Source organism: Anas acuta, chromosome 1 (genome assembly GCF_963932015.1).
Source record: "Anas acuta chromosome 1, bAnaAcu1.1, whole genome shotgun sequence".
NCBI lineage: Eukaryota > Metazoa > Chordata > Aves > Anseriformes > Anatidae > Anas > Anas acuta.
In genome coordinates, this window is record NC_088979.1 from 11,426,267 (window position 1) to 11,443,960 (window position 17,694).

General features: G+C 51.9%; 1 protein-coding gene across 3 annotated transcripts in view; it reads left to right on the forward strand.

The window, feature by feature from the left end:
* The window catches only part of AMOTL1 (angiomotin like 1), a 73,657-nt gene that overhangs the window by 7,932 nt on the left and 48,031 nt on the right, over positions 1–17,694 (forward strand). For 2 of the 3 annotated variants that reach the window (XM_068669475.1, XM_068669482.1), the window contains exons 2-3: positions 5,038–5,173; positions 6,705–6,755. In XM_068669475.1, coding sequence (XP_068525576.1) covers positions 5,089–5,173; positions 6,705–6,755 — 136 coding nt within the window. In that variant the 5' untranslated portion in view covers positions 5,038–5,088. Of the gene's footprint in view, positions 1–5,037; positions 5,174–6,704; positions 6,756–13,612; positions 13,742–17,694 lie in introns of those variants that run through there. The other variant, XM_068669491.1, reaches the window with a different exon arrangement.

Genomic DNA, 17,694 nt, shown 5'->3' on the forward strand with positions numbered 1-17,694 from the left:
AGAAAAGTAAAAGAAATGTTATTATTCCCTGCAGTAACTCGGAGGACCTTAAAACCACCCAAAACCTGGGTTGACCAAAACCCCAAATGGGTTTTACTGAAGGGGCAGTCAGTGCTGGGAGAGGCTGTGGGCATCCCCATGGGTTCTTTGGGGCCATTCCTGGGGGGTCCTTGCTCAGGAGTGGGAGTAAGAGCTTGGCTGACCTTAAAGACAAGATCTTTAAAGCTTTGCAAGCTATTGTTACTGAATATCTATGTAGATGCGTGTACCCAGATAGGGATGGGCTATTCCATTGAAATCATGGCATGTAAATAGCCGTGTAGTTACTGATTTGTTTTCCACATTTACTCCATACCCAAAGGGACATAGCAGAGCTTTGAGCTCCTGTCCCTATCAGTACAGGTGACTTCCCTATCAGTACAGGTGACTTGAGACCTGTGAATACCTCCTCTGATACCAGCCTGGGCCAGGTCCTCCAAGAGGATCATGCACCAGAGACAACCCAATGTCCCCTTGTGATGCTGGGAGCCCACCTGCTTGCTTCCATGGTGGTTGCTCTTTTGGGAAAGGATTATTTTGGAGGAGATGTGTTTCATGGCTTCTGTTTTTTTTTTTCTTTTTTTTTTTCTTTTTTTTTTTTTTTCCCTTTTCATTTCTTTCTTTTGTTGAGGCAAGGGGAGCAATACAACTTGCGGAGGAGCCTGTCCTGACGTGTCTGCTGTATGTAAACCCTCAGCTTTTATGAAAAGGGCTTCTGTCCTAGGGACTGGGGAGCCTGCAAGTGCTTCTTGGCTCTGGGGTTCTCCTGTAGCTGTCGTAAGATCAGATTAATGATGTATTAGTTTGAGATAACTACCATGAGGTCATGTAATTAACTTGCGATCACGCTCTGTGCCAGTTGGCTGAAACACACCGCTTTAAAAAATAAAACTCATTAAGACCAGCTACAAATAGAGCTTTTTGAATGATGGCATTAACAAACTGCTCATTAGTCACCTTTTGGACTACTTAAAGGAGAGTGTTCAGGGCAGTAAGGTGGTGCAGTGGGAGGTGAAATGCAGCAACCTGCCCAAGCTCTCTCCCTCTTCTCCAGCCAGACCAAGTGCCCTTGTTCAGCCCCTGCTGCTTGCCTCAGTCCTGCCTTGGCTGCCCACCTCATCCCCTTGCCATGGCCAATGTCCATCCCAAATCCGACATATTGCAAGGCTAGGATTGGTGCTCTTTCTTGCTGGAAAAGTGCACTAGAAATGTCCAGCCCCTGCTGGGGGGGTTGCAACATGAGCAGAAATTGAGATTTCTCTCCCATGTTCCACTCTCCCAAGTTGCTTTGGCTTGGCCCTTGCCATGGTCCATGAAGATGATGAAGGGCCTGGAGCACCTCTGCTGTAAGGAGAGGCTGAGAGCTGGGGCTGCTCAGGATGGAGAAGAGGAGGCTCAGGGGGATCTCAGCAGTGTCTGTCAACACCTGAAGGGAGGGAGCACAGAGGATGGGGCCAGGCTCTTGTCAGTGGTGCCCAGTGCCAGGACAGGAGGCCATGGGCACAAACTGGAGCACAGGAGGCTCCCTCTGACCACTGGGCACCACTTCTGCGCTGGGTGGGTGACGGAGCCCAGGCACAGACTGCCCAGAGAGGTTGTGGAGTCTCCTCCTTGGGATCTTCAAATCCACCTGGACATGGTGCTGGGCAGCCTGCTCTGGCTGTCCCTGCTTGAGCAGGGGTTGGACCAGATAGACCCAGAGGTCTTTTCTAACCTCAACCATTCTGGGATTCTGTGATATGGCCCCCCATAGGGGCCAAGGCAGTATCAGCTTGATACTCCTTGTGGAAGAAAGAAGGACCAGAAATACTTAGCTTGACCATGGAAACCACCTCCAGTCTGTGGCTCCTGGAAGATGTCACTGTTTTTTCCCCTCCTATCAAGTAGGTGGTTGCTGCTACAGCCTGTTCAACAGCTCTGGAGTTGAACAGTGAGCAAGGAGATAGAGTAGCTCTGAGAAATTGGAGATCCTTCATGCAACAGCTCATGTCCAGTCAGTACATGCTGTTTTGATGAGCTGTGAGGACGAAGCACGTTTCGCGGGCAGTGCTTGGGTGTGAGCTGCCAGCTTCTTCTTGTCGTCCATCTTCAGCCCTGCTTGCTGGAGTGTTTAGGGTTTGACACTGTAATCAGTTGTCTATCTGGGTTAGTCTCAAGTCATTAACTTTTATATTCCTCCTGGTCTGGCAATGTGAACTCTGCAGTTCATGATACTGAAAAAAAATTTCCCAGCGCAGCTGCTGGGTGCCCAGAGGTGCTGTGTGGCAGATTGTTTTAAACCAGAAATGTTCCCAATGAGGAGCTTGAACAAGGCTTGTCCTCTGCCAGCCATTTCTTACAGATCAGAGAGGTGGTAAAATATTGCTGAAATCAGTATTCCAGTGTTATGCTATTTTATTCCGCAGTGTGGAAGAGCTTTATAGGTCAAGATGAAAAGGGAGAGTGCTTTGTGATCTGTGTGGGTGTTAGCTGAAGCATAATGAAGGCTGTGAAGTAAATGGGGTCTTAACTTACCCTGCCTTCCATTATTTTTTATATTGTATTAAGGTATCATGTATCATAGCAGGAATGTCGTGTCTTTGCTCATCTTGTGTTTTTAGAGGACTGGTGGAAGCTGTGGGTGTGTAACATGAGCTTCTCCTGGTCTAAACGGAGACTGAGCACAGGAGTGGAGGCACTCTGGAAATCTGACATTTGCTTGTCTTTTTCTTAAAAGATGGAGGTAATACGTGCTGGCTATTGACTGCAATAAGCCCAAGCACTTTGAGCAGCCAGAGTGTAAATCACAAGTCAGCAGGCAGAGCAGCGATGCCTCTTTCTTTTCCTTTGCATTTTAGCAAGTCCTCTGCACAAACATTGCTTACAGCTGGTGGGCTCTGCTCCGTGTCCGTCCCTTTCCATGCCAACCTACTTTTCCTTTCTCCTGTACTGACTAGATTTTATGCATCAGTAAAGTCAGAAGTTGTAAATTTGCAATTTTCTCTTTGATGGAACTCAGGGCTTGTGTCTGAATTGTTTCATGTCCATGTGACTCTGAACAGAGATGGACAGCAGGCAAAGGGCTGGGGTCTGGAAGCTGGCTTTTTTCTTCTGTTAAAGAAACAAGTGAATATGGAAAAGCCATTTTATCTTCTCTGCGGTGTTGATAAATTGCCCTTTAGTTCTTTCTCTCTCATACTTTTACTGAACTTGCAAGCAAGCCTGTCCCTTGGCAGGTGGAAAGAATAAATTGCTAGCAGTGCGCGTTTACGAGATGCCTTTCAGTAGTGGATCTGTGCAAATAATAGGTTTTTCATTTCAGTTGCTGAACTGAAAAATAGAAAATACTTTTTGTTTTGGGTCACCCCCTAAAGGAGAATGTTTCTTTTCTTCTCTTGCATTTTTTTATTCCTTTCATTGCATGAGATGTTCTGGTTAGGATTATTCAGTGCTTTTCATATCTTAAAAAAAGAAAAAAAAAAAAGAAAAGAAAATGCAAACTAGGTCAATCTCAGACAGAAAACATCATTTGAAAGAACAACAAAAAAATATTTCATTATTAAAATGTCAAAATGGAGTCTTGCAGCTTCTCTCTGAATGTTTTCTCTTCTCTTTCAACTAAAACTAATTACATATTCAACCCAAACTCTCTGAGAGTTTCAGTACCTCGTAATTGTGCTTCGGGTGAATTTGCAACATCAAAAAAACCCATCACACTGCACGCAGCAGTGACCTGTTCTGTGTGCTGCTCAGCAAAGGCACCCGCACAAGGATTTAATTCCACTTAATGAAGGTGTTGGGCAAGGGAGCGGGTGCAGTGACCTCCCACAGGCCTGTCCAGCCAGGGAAGCACTGGTGCAGCCATGATTCACCCCGATGGGGACACGGCTGGCTTGTTGGGCTGACATGGCATTGTAGGACTGCCACCTCTTCCCGTGGCATCTCCCTGTGGTGGGGTGGTGGCCGGGATTCACTCATGTACAGGAGATGTGGTGGTGGGGCTGGGCCATGGAGACAGCGCCTGTACATGTGGTGCTAGGCCACGGAGATGGAGCCCATGCATGTGGTGGGGCTGGGCCATGGAGATAGGGCCCATATATGTGGTGCTAGGCTATGGAGACAGGGCCCATCCTTCTCTTTCTGTGCCTGGTTTCCTAAAGAAACGGTGCTGTTGTGATGCTGTCCCTCCATCGTTACCTGCTCCTCCCGTGAGCACCCTGAATTCAGGCCCATGATGGAATCAAATTCCAACGCATTCCTATAAATTGTGATGGTAAAAGGGGCTTATAAGAAAGACAGACTTTTTAATAGGGTCTCTAACAACAGGGGAAGGGGTAATAGTTTTATACTCCAATAGCGTAGATTTAGATTGGATATAAGGAGGGTGGTGAGGCCCTGTCCCAGGCTGCCCAGAGAAGCTGTGGATGCCCCATCCCTGGAGGTGCTCAAGGCCAGGCTGGATGGGGCTTTGGGCAACCTGGGCTGGTGGGAGGTGTCCCTGCCCATGGCAGGGGGGTGGAAATAGATGGGCTTTAAAGTCGTTTCCAAGCCAAACCATTCTATAATTCTATAACCCTGCTTTAGGGAAAGGAAGATGGATGAAATGTCCCCAGTGCACGGGTGCACAGGTCCAAGGGGTCTGGGAGGGAAAATGTGAGCTGCTGTCTTCTTGTGCTGTGAACCCCAGCCATGACTAATGCCCTCGCAGTACATCATCCTGCTCAGAAATAAAACTCCATCCCCAGAAATATTGCAAGGGCTTAGGAACTTCTTGGCATTAACAGAAATTGGAGAAGGTCCAAGTATCGCTGGCCTTTTGACCCAGCCAACAAACTTGTCAATATGATAAGTTGAGGCTTGGCAGAAACCCCGTGGTCCGATAATTCCCCCTTGAATCGTGAAATTTTTAATCTTTTCCTTTCTGCCTGAAACATTGACAAGACATTTTCCTCTGCTGAGAGAAGCTCCTCAGCAGGTGCCAGTGTTAACACTCAGTGTTATCTTCTGGTTATTCCCCAGAGAGAGCTGCAGGAGGCATCACAAGCAGAGCTTTGATGCTGCACATCAGAGATGGATCTTGGTGAAAACTGGAAGCTGGATGAAACCAACTGGTTGTCTCGTGCTGGGATCCATCCCTTTGCCAGTGTGAAAGGAGGTAGGACATCACTGCAGCTTTTAATCTGCCTGGTGACCATGCTGGGAGCCTTCCCGATGTGCTGCTGCCCATCACTGTGCTATGTGGCTATATCCAGCCCAAGTAGTGCTCAGTGTAAAGGTGGGAAAGGTCTGATCCAAACTGCAGACACTGGCAGTTTGACCAACACGCTTGATCTGTTGCTTGATTTCATTCCTTCGAATAGCCCTTTGCCAAATAAATAAAAATAAAAATAAAAATAAAAATAAAAATAAAAATAAAAATAAAAATAAAAATAAAAATAAAAAAATAAGTTTTGGTAAGTTAGGACACCTCTTATGGTAAGTGTCACCACCCTAACTGTCCACAGTGACCATGGTTAAGGAGTGAGGAAGAGAGCTGGTAAAAGATTTTATTCTCTCTTCAATCATATTTGTGTGGAAACATTTAGGATGGGTCCCCAGGGACACTTTCCTAGCAGTGACAGGAGGGATTAGTGCTGAATTTTTGAAACCTAAGGTTTCATCCCAAATCAACATGTCACCAGACCTCCCAGCCCAAGTGCGTGACTCTCCAGAAATTGCCAGGAAAGTACTTGGGGAAGATGCAATGGGAAATAGCCAACAGACCAATTTCCTGCATCAATTAATCTCTACTTAATTTCCAGCCAGCTGCTGGGATTTGCTTTTTATTTCCCATTCAAACATTCGGCGGATGCAACCCCGTGTGCTCATGCCCAGCCCCATCACCCCACGCCAGCACCAGCTGTCCCTTGCTGAGGACAGCATCACCTCCTCCATCACCCCTAGCAGCAGTCCACAGTTTCCAGACTAAAAGGTTTTTATTATTATTATTATTATTATTATTTTTTATTTAGTCTGGACCAGGTGTTGAGCAAGAGTGTTAAACCTGAAATAGAATAGAATAGAATAGGATAGGATAGGATAGGATAGGATAGGATAGGATAGGATAGGATAGGATAGGATAGAATAGAATAGAATAGAATAGAATAGAATAGAATAGAATAGAATAGAATAGAATAGAATAGAATAGAATAGAATAGAATAGAATAGAATAGAATAGAATAGAATAGAATAGAATAATAATGATAATAATAATGAACACTCAGAATTTTTTTTGTTTTTCTTTTTGAAAATTACATTGAGTTTCTGGACTTCAGCAGCACTGTGTTATTGAATGAAATGTTGGAAAATAAATAAACCTCCACCATTTCCAAAGCAGTCATCTCTCAGTCCTGCCCATATCGAGCTGTGCAGCTCACATCCCCTGCCCTTGCTGCAGTGCCATAGGCTTGTAGGGTGATGAAGGGGACCTGGGGGGTCTGACCTGGCTGCTCAGGACCGTATCCTGTTGGTCTCAACAACCTGCAAGGTCAGAGATAGCACAGCCCCTGGGCAGCCCGTGCCATCACCTGTCTGTCCCCAAGGGGAAAGGCACGTGCAGGGTGAGCTTAAAGCAGGCATTTTCACCCAAGCTCTCTGCACCTACCTCTTGAGCTGACCTTTCTGAGCATTTCTTCTTCTTCTCTCAGACAATGACATTTCTGAAGGTGCACCAGCCCTGTTTGCTCGGGATCAGCTGGGTAAGTCCATATACAACACGTTTTCTTCTTTTTTTTTTTTTTTCCCTCTGTACCCAGCTGAGTGATTAGGAGATGACTGAGTTAAACCCAGGGCAGATGCTGAATGTTTCCCACTGCTTAAATTCATCACTACCAGTGCTTTTTTTTGTGTTGTTTTTGAATGCTGCCCACCAGAGGGATGGATGCTGGAGGCATTTAGCACCTTTCTGTGTGAAATTTGTGCAGAATTTCTTCCCTGGGAGCTGAGCTGCCACCTTCCCAGTGCTTGGGTGCTGCTGGGTTGGAAGTCCAACCCGTGGCTGGCACTTCTGTGACTTTCTGATGCCTTGCAACAGGATGAGTTTTTGTTTGCTTGTTTGGCTTTGGGTTTTGTTGTTCCGTTTTCATTCCTGGGAGACAAAAGTAGGGGTGTGGAAAGCCACTCCCCTTAATCCCATGGTAGTAATCAAGAAAGATGCATTTCTCAGGATGAATTAGAGGAAAGGGTGAGGAGATGAGGTGCAGGGTGGGGAGCTTCTGCAGGAGGTCCCCCAGCCTCTGGCCCTGCAGGTCTGGCACTCAGGGGGGCACCAGCCCCTCCTGAGGACGTGGGGGAGGGCTAGAGATGGAGCAGATGATGGTGGCTGGGGATGGTGCTGGGACAGCCCCATTCCATGGGACCATGGTTCCCATCACCGAATGGCAGAGCACCAGACCTTTTCCTCATGGGAAGGAGCCCTCCTCTTCCCTTGACAGGTGATGGTTTCCCCACTGCTCTTGAAACCCTCCTCATCCCCAGTAAGGATGCTCGGTGTGCATGTGTTGGGCTGCTCAATACATGAGAAGCTGGTAGAAACTCGGGGTAAGATGGTAAAAGTGCAGGAGCCCCAGATGGTGATTTTTATCATCTGCATCAACCTCTTCTGTAAACCAGTGCTGTTAAGACCCAGGATTTTGAAAAAAAATCCTATAAACCCAGAGATGCCCATGAGCTGCATGATGCCTCGCTGGCTCTGGAAGGGCTGGCTGGGCCAGCAGCTGTCCTCACTGGCAGTCTGATGCATTTGATTGTGTTTTAAAGGAGTTCTTGTGAGCTCTCTCCACTTGGTGTCAGGATAGAGACTGCTTTGACACGCGCTTGGCCAGACGGGTGTCTAACAGGGATGGGAATAAAGCCAGCAACCTGCCCCAGGCTGCCTCAGTCACTGCCCAGCTGATTTAAACCGAATGAAGTTACTTTAAAACACATTTTCTTTGACACAGCTTCCTCCAGCTCCTTTTCTTCTCGATCTTCTGCATCTCTTCAGTTTTCCCCTGACTGGTGCCTTCCTACAGGGACATGTGCCTGTTTCCCTGAGCCTTGGCCAAACCTCCAAGTCTGAGCAAACAGTGACAAAAACAAGCTCCATCTCTGACATAACGAGACTTGGTTGGTTTTAGTTTAGAAGCAGATCTTTAAGATGTGCAAAATTAGATTTATCCCTGGTTTCTCGATGACTTCGGTCAAAGGGCAGGACTCTGGATGGGGCAAGGATCAGGGATGGAGCACGGGGAAGCCTGGTTCCTGGCATCTCCCCCGTGTTATCAGAGCAGTGTGTGGCATCCAGAGCGAGCTGCTTCCTACTGGGGCACTTTGCTGTGCTGCTCAGCATCTCCCAGGGCCTCTGCTCAGCCCTGCTCCCAGCTGAGGGGCAGCAGAAACTCCTTGGACACCACTTCCCTCTGCCTGGAGCTATCAGACATTGCTCGGTCTGGAAAAGATGACTGAAAGCAGTGCTCATCTCACCTTACGTTTCCACTCTGCCTTCCAAGCACAGCACAAGACGTGATTGCTCCATCCGAGGTAGACACAGCAAACAAAAGCGTGTGAGATAGCAGGAGGAGGAATGGAAAACCGAGCCCTCTCCTTGCCTCCCTCCTGGCTGGTGGATTTTCAGCTGGATCAGCCTCCCGACCTGAGTCATGCACAGCTGCACGAGCTCCTCTGCCAGGCCAGCAGGGTGGTAAGAGCAGCCACAGGGTGCAGGGGGAGCGGACGAGAGCATCCCTCAGACGTTTGCTGCTGGTGGAACAAGGGCTTGGCAGCACCAGGTCGGTGCTTGTGAAAAGAGCTGCCTGGTAGAGGAGCAGAGAAGAAAGCAGCATGGCAATAATAACATCCTGAAACAAAATGTCAGTACGGTAACAAAGCTTCAGTATCCCCAAAGTCACAGGAAGGCAGGTCTGAGCGGGACTTCAGGAGGTCAGCTATGCCTCCCTTCTGCCCGAGGGCAAGGCTCACAGACAAAACCACCGAGGTGTGGTGGAGCAACCTGTCTTGGGAACTTCCAGCAGCCTTCCCAGGGAGCCTGCTCCAGCACCACGCTGCCCCAAACGCTGCAGGTTTTCTTGATATCTAATTAATTGTCTGTAATTTAAGCCAGTGATGCGTTGTGCTGCCAAAAACAAGCACAAAGAGTTTACTCGATTTCTCTTTATGTTTCTTCGTGCCTTCTGTGCTTGAAGGTTGTTCTTCCTTTAATACATCCTTCCACTGGCAGCATTAAATAACCCAGATCCCTTCTCCCACAGGATGTTTTTCTAGACCTGTAGTGGTTTCCCCTGCTCTCCTTTGTCTCTAAATGGTTCTCATCTTTCCCGAGCTGGAAGAGGCCCTCTGGCTGAGGCTGACAGGAGGACTGGAGAAAGCCCCTCTGTGGGCCAGGGCAGTGCCAACCCCTCTTTGCAAGGCCTGCCTTTCTCACAAGAGCATGCTCCTGGCTCTTGCTTGGCAAAGGATCTGCAGGTCACACACAACTGCCACTTCAGCTGATGTTTCTCCTCTTCCAGGCACTACCCAGCTGCAGATCACCATCCTGCATCCTTTTTTCCCTGCTTGTCAAGCCTGCCTTGAACTCCAGTCCTGTGTCCAGCTTGCTGGCAGTCTGTCCCAGCCTGATGTCAACTGCAAACATAAAAAGCTGTGCTTGGGTTCTGAGTCATTCCTGGAAATGCTGATCAGTACCAGATTTAGGAGAGGTTTTTGTGTAGCCTCATGGCATTAGTAACTAAGAGCTGAGAATGGTTTTCACCAGTCGTGGTGCCATGTATTAATTCTTTCTTCTAGCCCAGGTTCCTCTCTCTCTCTTGCTTAGAGTGACACCATATGATGCAGCACTAAAATCCTTACATATATGCCCATATAAATGATATCTGCAGTTCCCCCCTCATTCTGCAAGGTTTATCACCTCATCACAGAAGATGAAATTAGTCTGACCAGCTCTGTTCTTGCTGAGTCTGCGCTGGCTGTTACTCACATCCTCCTTTCCTGCACATTTGCAAAGCCCTTGATCATTCCGATGTTTCCAAGAATGGAATGAACAATGGCTGGAAAATCCCTTCCTAACATTTCTTTCTCTCTGCCTCTTAAGGACTGGGGCTCTGCTTGCCATGCCCAACCTTTGGAAACCCCTCCCTGCTCTGCTGTTGAGTAACCAGGGCATGGCTCAACAGTACCTTGAGCTGCAAGCCAATTTCTGGGCTTCTCTGGAGAAGAGAAGGCTCTGGGGAGACCTTATAGAAGCCTGCCAGTACCTAAAGGGGGCTACAGGAAACCTGAGGAGGGACTCTTTGTCAGGGGGTGCAGTGATAGGACAAGGGGGAATGGCTTTAAACTAAAAGAGGGGAGGTTTAGGTTGGATTTTAGGAGGAAATTCCTCACTCAAAGGGTGGTGAGGCCCTGGCCCAGGCTGCCCAGAGAAGCTGTGGATGCCCCATCCCTGGAGGTGCTCAAGGCCAGGCTGGATGGGGCTTTGGGCAACCTGGGCTGGTGGGAGGTGTCCCTGCCCATGGCAGGGGGTGGAATTAGATGGGCTTTACGGTCCCTTCCAACCCAAACCATGCTGTGATTTTGTGGTTCTAAGCAGAGAGCAAGGGAGACAACAGTGACCAAGGGACAGGGCAGCTTCCATGAAAGCAGATGCTGGGTGACCTACAGCTCGCCGAGGTGGAAAGAGGTGCTTGAAGGAGGATACGGTAGACACATGGGAGTTATGAATGCCCTGGGAGTGAATAAGGAAAGCCCTCGCACAACCCAGAGGAAGTTTGTCTTCACACAGCACACAATCACATTGTGCGACTCATTGCCACAGGATGTCCAGCTTGCCAAAAAGCATGAATGGGCTCAAAAAGTGATGAGAAAACATCATGGAAGAAAGGGCCGCGAAGGGCTCTCAAACCCCGCAGTGTGGCTGCAGCCCCCGGCTCAGGAAGTTCCCAGAGAGCAGGAACTGCAGCAGAATGGGTCCGTGTGCTGGAGGAAACCGCGGCCTGTTTGTCCTCTGCCTCGTATTTTCCCCACAGTCACCCTCTTTGTGGCCTTGTCAGAGAGAAGGCCCCAAGTTAGCACAAACCAAGGTGGTCCTTCGTGTGCCTGCGGTGCTTAACCATGAGTAACAACCCCCAGCAGCCCTCGGCTCCTCTCCTTTTCCTTTCTGTGCCTCTCCTCTCCCGCGGCCTGGCTGCTGGGCTGCAGCAGATATGAATCAGGCCGTGGCTCTTGCGTCCCTTTTGTTCTGCAAACGAGGAAACCAGAACATTTCACACCCGCGCCGCGGCCCTGCATTGTCTCCTTGGCAAGGCCTGAGCTGGAATTTCTGGCCTTGGAGAAAGTGAGGTCAGGGAGGGAGAAGCTTTCCCCGCGGAGGAACACGTGCAGATGGCTGCTCTGTCTCTCCCCCTTGCTTGCTCCCTCCTCTCCTCCCTCCTCTTCCATTCCCTCATCCCTCCCTTCTTTTCCATGTCCTCCCTTCTCCTCTGGAAATGTTTCTGCTCTCTGTTTTTAGGTGATCCGCCTGAATAGCAGGGAAAAAAAAAAAAAAAAGGAAAAAAATGGGATTGAAAAGGGAAATTTGGAAATGTTTCCTTTTGGAAATGGAATTTCCAAATTCCAAAAATTTTTTCCAGTTGGAAATGGAAAAATAGAGCGGGAGGGCAAGGTGCGAAAGCCACCCAGGGAAATCAGGATCAAACTGCTCGTGTGGACAAGTGGTAAGCCCGAGGAGCCGCGCTGGATGAGCGGGCACAGCAGTGGCCGTCCCCATGTGCTCCGTGCACCTGCAGCACGGCCCGCAGCAGGAGGCTCCCCCAGGGCCAGGAACGAAATCCCACTGGGTAAACCAAAAGGGAAGGAAGGGAAAAAAGTCTCCAGGCCCTGCTGTGTTTGTTCCCGGTGCCGAGCAGCCACCCAGCTGTTTCTTTTTCCTCGCTGCCCTGACCTCATCCCATGCTGGAGGGAATCCAGGGAGCAGCGCTGCGCCTGCCAGGAGCCAGCCAGGTCAGGCTCGTGGGGGAAAATGAAGGGATCTTTGGCAGAACGGGAAAAACAGATGTGCGGAGCGCTTTCTGCTGCCTCCAGATACAGCACTTACCCGAGGGGACCTGATAAATAGGAAAGTTGGGGCTGTTTCCATCCGGTGGGGCAGGCGGTAGGATGATTTGCTTGCTCGTGGCATTGGGAATCCGTGCGCTTTGCACACGTGGGGGGGTGGAAATGGTACGAGCACCCACTCCTGGGGCACTCGGGGTTTGGGACGTCCTGCCCCAGGTCTGGGGGGGGACAGCAGCGCAAATATCTCCAGCTCTGGGTTTATTGAATCAAAATGGAATTGAAAAAGTCACTTGGAAACATGCTCCAGAAAACTGGGGTACTAAAGACCCGTGCATCCATTGATCAGGGTGCCTAATTACCTATTGTCAGGGTTTCCCTTGATTTCACAGAGGATTTAGTCATCGAAAAGCTTGAATTTGGACCTAAATTACCTGCTGTGGGGTACTCAGGGCATGCGCAGGAGGTGAGGGATCTGAGCATCCCTCTCTCGTCCAAGCCTGCTCCCCAAAATCTCTTTATTTTTCCCCGAGGAAGTTAAACGTGCACCAAGGCTGCGATGCTTTTCCTGCCTCCCCCTTGGCCAGCAGAAGGGATTTGCAGTTCCCTGCTCTGCTCAAGCGCAGACCCAGCCTGTACCAGCTGCCACGGAGCTGGCCCCATAAATCCTGGGGTCGGCGTGAAGCGCCCTGCATGTGTGAATCTGGGCGATGCAGCTGGTGGGCAGCAAGGGGAAGGGGCTGAGTTTGTGGCACCCTGCTTGGGGCTTCGAGGTGAAGCTGGAGGATGCCCTAGGGGTGGGGAGGATGTTTTAGGAGACAGGGAGGATGTCTCAGGGGATGGGGCTCTAGGGGATGGGGTGGATGCCCTAGGGCATAGGGAGGATGTTTTAGGAGATGGGGAGGATGCCCCTAGGGGATGGGGATGATATCCTATGGATGGGGAGGATATCGTAGGAGATGGAGAGGATGCCCTAGGGGATGAGGCCCTATGGGATGGGGAGGATGTCCTAGGAGATGGAGGGGTGTCCTAAGGGATGGGGAGGATGCCTTAGGGGTGGGAAGGATGTCTTAGGGGATGGGGCCCTAGGAGATGGGGAGGATGCCCTAGGGGATGGGAAGGATGTCCTGAGGAGATGTGGGGGATGCCCTAGAGATGGGGAGGGTATTTTAGGGGATGGATATGATACCCTATGGACGGGGAGGATGTCTTAGGGGATGGGGCTGTAGGGGATGTGGAAGATGCCCTAGGGGATGGGGAAGATGCATTAGGGGATGGGGTCAGGATGCCCTAGGGCTTTGGAGGCTGCCCTAGGGCCTAAGGGACGCTGCCTCGTCCCAACACGCACCCCACAGACCCCAGGGGGGGGCTCCCAGCCCCGACCCCTACCCTTAGCCCCGCCCCCAACCCACAAACCCCGCCCACTCGCACAAGCCACGCCCACCACCCACCTCCGCCCACTACGCCCGGCACCACCCAGAGGCTTAAGCCCCGCCCACCAGGTTAAGCCACGCCCCCTGGGTTAAGCCCCGCCCCCGGTTAAGCCCCGCCCCGCCCCGCGGCCCCGCGCTGCTGGCGGCGGGGAGCGGCGGGGCGCGGATGGCCGCGGGGCTGCCGGGGGCGGCGGGGCGCGGAGCCGGAGGTGAGAGCCAAGGGGGGGGGGCTCCGGCCGTGTGTCCGCGTCCGTCTGTCTGTCTGTGGGTCCGACCCTAGCCGTGTGTCCGTCCCCCAGCAGCGGGGGGGGCTGCCCGCGGCCACGTGTGCGCCCGGGGATGTGCCGGGGGGGAGCCCGGGGAAGCCGCCGTGACCGTGGGGACCCCCCCGCGGTGGTCACAGGAATCCCTTCGGTGGTCGTGGGACCCCCCCCGTGACCGTGGGGACCCCCTCGTGACTATGGGACCCCCCCTTCGGTGATCGTGGGAACCCCCCCGGTGACCGTGGGGACCCCCTCGGTGGTCGCGGAGACCCCCCCATGACCGTGGGGACCCCACCCGTGATCCTGGGAACCTCCCCATGACTATGGGACCCCCCCCTTGGTGGTCGTGGAAACCCACCCGTGACGGTGGGGACCACACCCGGTGGTCGCAGAGACCCCCCCGTTACTGTGGGGACCCCTCCGTGATCGTGGGGACCCCACCCGCGATCGTGGGACCCCCCCGTGACCGTGGGAACCTCCTCATAACTATGGGACCCCCCCTCGGTGATCGTGGGGACCCCACCCGCGATCGTGGGGACCCGCTGGTGGCCGTGGGGACGCCCCCTGTGACCGTAGGGACCCCTCCGGTGGGTTTGGGGCCGTGTCCCCCCCGCAACTTCCTCGGGCACCCCGGGGAGTTTTCCCCTCTCGGCATTGAAAACCGGGAGAGAAGCAGGAAAAGGGGACAGGGGCGGCTCCAAAAAGTGATGTTTTGGGGGAATTTGGTGGGATTTGGGGCTTTGCTGCGGATGGGACCCGGGGCCTGCCACTGCTTCTTCTAGTGGTGCGGGGGGGGGGTGAGCTTTCACCCCGCTACCCCTGCAGGGAGAGCAAAGAGAAACTCATGTCCGAGCCCAAAATGCATCGAAAGCGGAGTTAAACCCCCAAAAAAACCCCAAACCCCATGCCAAGTCCCCCCCCCACCCCGCATCGCAGTCCTCCTGGCAGGTTTTGTGCTCCGTGGTTTTTCATCCAGGAAGGTCGCCGCTCGCTCCTTTTCCTCTGCCCATGGAAAAAAAAAAAAAAAAAAAGTGGTGTGCGGTGGTTTTTTGTGTGTTTTACATTTTTTTTCCTTTTCCTGGTGCCGTGCGGGGCTGCCACGCGCCTGTGGGGACCCAGAGCTGCTCTTGGGGTATCTGTAGGGTCTCAGGCTGCGTGCAGCCAGCTCGGGGCTTTCTGCTTTGGTATTTGTGTAGGGATCTGTGTGTTTTTCCCCTTCCAAAATAAGCTCGAGTGGCTTTCTGAGAGGCTTTGCAGTCGGGGTGTCCCCTTATTTTTCCAGGGTGCCGTTCCCATAGGTGTATGGCCGTGGGTGTGCGTGCGTACCTCTCGTTAGGAAATGACTCCAAATGAGTTTTTGGTCCCTGGGCTCTAAAATCTCTAAAAGGGATCTGGCCCTCGGGGCTGGCAAGGTGGTGTTTTGGACAAAAAAAGCATCCTGTCCCCATCCTGCCGGGGAGCGAGGCTGTGAAGGGGAGAAAGGGCAGAAGGAGGTGATGTCGGGGTGATGCTGGTCATTGGGGTGGCAAATAACGAGGGAGGGATGAGCCCCGGGCTTGGTTTTCCCCTGGGGAAGCGCTGAGAGAGGGCAGCTTCAGCTGGCAGGATTTGGGGTTGCTCTAATTTACTTCTCGTTTATACCCACAAATAACCACTGAGGTGCTGCGGAGGAGCTCGGGGCCGTGCCCTGCCTCTCCACCAGGTCCACGACAGCCGGAGCAAAGCGGTGTGAAACCGGATCGAAGCACAGGTTTCCCCTGCAGAAGCTTTGGCTGCTTTGCTCCATCCCCGTGCTTCCAAATTTGCTCGTTTCAAACCATTTCTTCCCTCGCTGCCGGTCGGACAAATCCACCCCAATTTTGGAAAGCTGCGGGGATTCGGCCTCAGCGGGGAGGGCTCTGGTGATCCGATCGCCCAGGAGGAGCCGTGGGCACCTGGGGACGATGCTGAAGGTGTTTCCAGCAGCTGGCTGGCTTTAGGGGCAGCGTTCCTTGGGGTGAGGAGGGGCAGCGTGCCTTTCGTGGCCCCCCAGGACCTGAAACCACGAAGAGGAGGGCTGAGAGCTCCTCACCCAGCGGCTGGCCGAGGGGTCCCAGTGGCAACTGCGGTGCTGGGGAATATTGGGTGGGTTTGGGAAAACCCCGGGAGGATTTGTGCTTTCCTACAGCAGTTTCTTTTTTGGCAGCTTTGGGGTGGATGTCATCTGGTTCCCATTTATGCCCCGAGTTTTAAAATAGAACGGCCTTCATTCATCAGGAGTAGAAATACAAAATAATGCTAATAACAGGAACAACATCACCTTTTTCTATAAAAAAAAATCATTAGGGAAAGTGTTTCTATTGAAACTTCAGGCGTTTAGAAAGCGTATCTCTTTTTGGGGTGTTTTATGGGGCTTTTTCAGTGGGTGGGCTCCAGCACTGAATTTTGGGGGTGTAAAGCTGGGGGACAGCAGCACGAAGTCCCTCCGGAGGCGTCCCGGAGCAGCAGCAGTGGGATGCTGCCTTTCAGGAAAGCAGAGCCTGGGATTAAACAACGGAGCAGTTCTCGGGACTAGAATTTCTAGATGTAAACGTGTTTCAGTTTGGTTTATTTAGGGGAAATCCCTGCTGGATCTGGGGACCCCACTGGGGCTCCCCGAGGTGGCAGGAGGCACCGGGGTGCGCACTGCTCGGGGTGGGCAGCGGGTCCTGGGGCCAAGCAGGGCATTTGAGTGTCCTGTAGTGGGTCTGTGTTCCCCTGCCTGCATCATCTGTCAATTTGGGGCCGTTTCTGAACCTTTTTGGAGCCGCAGGCTGCTCGCTGTGGGCCGTTGGAGCGATTTTCTCCGCTGCAAATCTGAGCTCAGCTGGAGCGGGAGGCAATTACCTCGTTAGCGCTTCTGCCTCTCGAAAGCGGCCGCATATAAATTGCGTGTAATGATTTAATAACGGGAGGCTCATCGTTTCAATATATATTCGGGCGGGAGGAAGGCTTGGTGTCTTTTTTTCCCCCGAGACGTGCCGTTTGAGGTCGGCAGAGCCCTTGCGTTGCGCTCGGGGCCGGGTTATCGCGAGCGGCTCTCACCGTGGCTCAAACGAGGTGGCTGGAGTGGGGCGCGCTGGCTGCGTTTAAAAAAGGAAAAGCTCGAGAAATATGAAGATGCTTCAGATAGAGCTCAATGGCTGCGTTTTCCGCTCAAGAGCACTGTACGGGCTTTGTACTATTTTTGTTCTGCCCGGCTCCCAGGCTCCTTTGTACGCTCGCAAGTTTGTGGGAATGACTCAGGGAGAAAGCTATTTAACCTAAAGGACGGCGCTGGCGCAAAAATCCGTGGGTAGAGAGCCATGGCGGGGAAACGAGAAGGGTTTCTGTGTGTGTCAGAGGAACAGGACCCTAAACAGCCTCCAAAGGGGAGGAATGGGGCAAAAACTAAAAATTTCTGCTTTTTAAGGTGCCGTTGAAGCAGAGCGCGAGGGGAGTTTTATAACGCGGTTGCTTGAAGTACGGAGGAACCAGACCTAATGACCCGCAGTGTCTGTGCCCTCCTAGGTCCCGTTTCACTCCTGTTTAATTAATGGAAGGGCTTAAATATCCCGTGAAAGCGGGCCAGGGCCTGTCTGCAGCGCCGTCGTGTCTTTAAGTACAGCACAGCTGACCCTGGCTTCAACTCGGGCTCCGCTGATGCTCTGTCGATGCGTTGTGGCTGGCCGAAGCCTGATTATATTATTTCCTGCTTAAAAAAAAGGCGTTTTCATTCCCTAAGAATTTGCATGATGACTCCTCTGGCGGATGAAAGGCTTTCTTCATGCCTTGGGAAGGGGAATTGACAGGGCGGTGAAATGCCTCCGGTCCGGGCGCTGCTCCGATGCCCCAGCCTTTGTGCTCCGCTCCTCGACGCCGTGCAATTCCTGCTTCGCTTC